This window comes from Aotus nancymaae, unplaced genomic scaffold, assembly GCF_030222135.1.
Source record: "Aotus nancymaae isolate 86718 unplaced genomic scaffold, 86718_ANA_hifiasm-v0.15.2.pri h1tg000008l, whole genome shotgun sequence".
In the NCBI taxonomy this organism is placed as follows: Eukaryota; Metazoa; Chordata; class Mammalia; order Primates; family Aotidae; genus Aotus; species Aotus nancymaae.
This window is the reverse complement of record NW_026988419.1, coordinates 40,196,341-40,197,664: the sequence shown is the minus strand read 5'-3', so window position 1 is coordinate 40,197,664 and position 1,324 is coordinate 40,196,341. Positions and strand designations below refer to the sequence as shown.

The 1,324-nt window shown below is 40.6% G+C and overlaps 1 protein-coding gene across 1 annotated transcript; it reads right to left on the bottom strand.

Moving 5' to 3' along the window:
* Positions 1-540: 540 nt before the first annotated feature.
* LOC105718364 (peptidyl-prolyl cis-trans isomerase A-like) lies at positions 541-1,038 on the bottom strand. The gene has a single exon (XM_064372763.1). It carries the CDS (start codon positions 1,036-1,038, stop codon positions 541-543), a length of 498 nt encoding a protein of 165 aa, XP_064228833.1.
* Between the last annotated feature and the right edge of the window lie 286 nt (positions 1,039-1,324).

The window sequence follows — 1,324 nt, the reverse complement described above, 5'->3', positions numbered from 1 at the left end:
GATAAATCTTGAGGACAACAATTTCAAATGGCATGCAAATAGTCACAAACTTCAGTGAATACTTGGTAAACAAAGTGATAAAACTAGCCCAGTACAGGAACTTCAAGAAACACAATGTCTAGTAAAACCACCCAGCCTTCACCCAGCCATAGTGTTAGGTCAGTGAACCAGAAATAGACTTTTGCAATATCAAACTCCTATCAGTTCCTTCTTTCCCTTAGCTCGACTGCTTCCAGCAGGGAGAAACGTGTCTGGGCTCAAACTCCATTATGGTGGAGACGCTTAGTGGTCTCTATGCTGGAGTGATCCCCACAGATCTATGAGTTGTTGTTGTTGTTGTTGTTGTTATTTAGTCTTTGTTTCATAATCATAAACTTAACTCTGCAATCCAGCTACACATGGGAAGGAACAAGGAAAACATGGAACCCAAAGGAAACTGCAGTGAGAGTACAGATTCTAGGATACTTAGAGCAAATGTGATGGAGGGGTTCTCTTCTGAGCTACAGAAGGAATGATCTAGTGGTTAAGATAAAATGCAAGTCAAACTTCTTGGAGTTGTCCACAGTCAACAATGGTGATCTTCTTGCTGGTCTTGCCATTCCTAGACCCAAAGTGCTCCTCCACAATATTCGTTCCTTCTTTCACCTTGCCGAAAACCACATGCTTGCCAACCAACCACTCAGTCTTGGCAGTGTAGATGAAAAACTGGGAACCATTTGTGTTGGGTCCGGCATTTGCCATGGACAAGATGCCTGGACCTGCATGCTTTAGGATGAAGTTCTCATCATCAAATTTCTCCCAGTAGATGGACTTGCCACCAGTGTCATTATGGCAGGTGAAGCCATCACCCTGACACATAAACCCTGGAATAATTCTGTGAAAGCAGGACCACTTATAACCAAATCCTTTCTCTCCAGTGCCCAGAGCATGAAATTTTTCTGCTGTCTTTGGAAACTTGTCTGCAAACAGCTGGAAGGAGATGCAGCCCAAGGGCTCTCTGTGGATGGCAATGTCGAAGAACACGGTGGGGTTGACCATGGGTGATACTACAAGGCTCCAGGTGGCGGCGGCGTCTGCAAAGCCTCTGAGTTATTTTAATTGACTTATATGATGCAAATTATGTATCAAATATCTTATAATTTTGCATATGGATATTAAATCATTAAAGCATTCTATGTCAAAAGATTGTCTTTTTTTGGCTTGTTTTGCACTTTTGTAAAAAATCATTTACCATATGTATATGGGTTTATTTTTGAATTCTCTGTTATGTTCTATATTTCTATTTTGAAACCATCACTTGTTTAATATAAATTTACATTATATA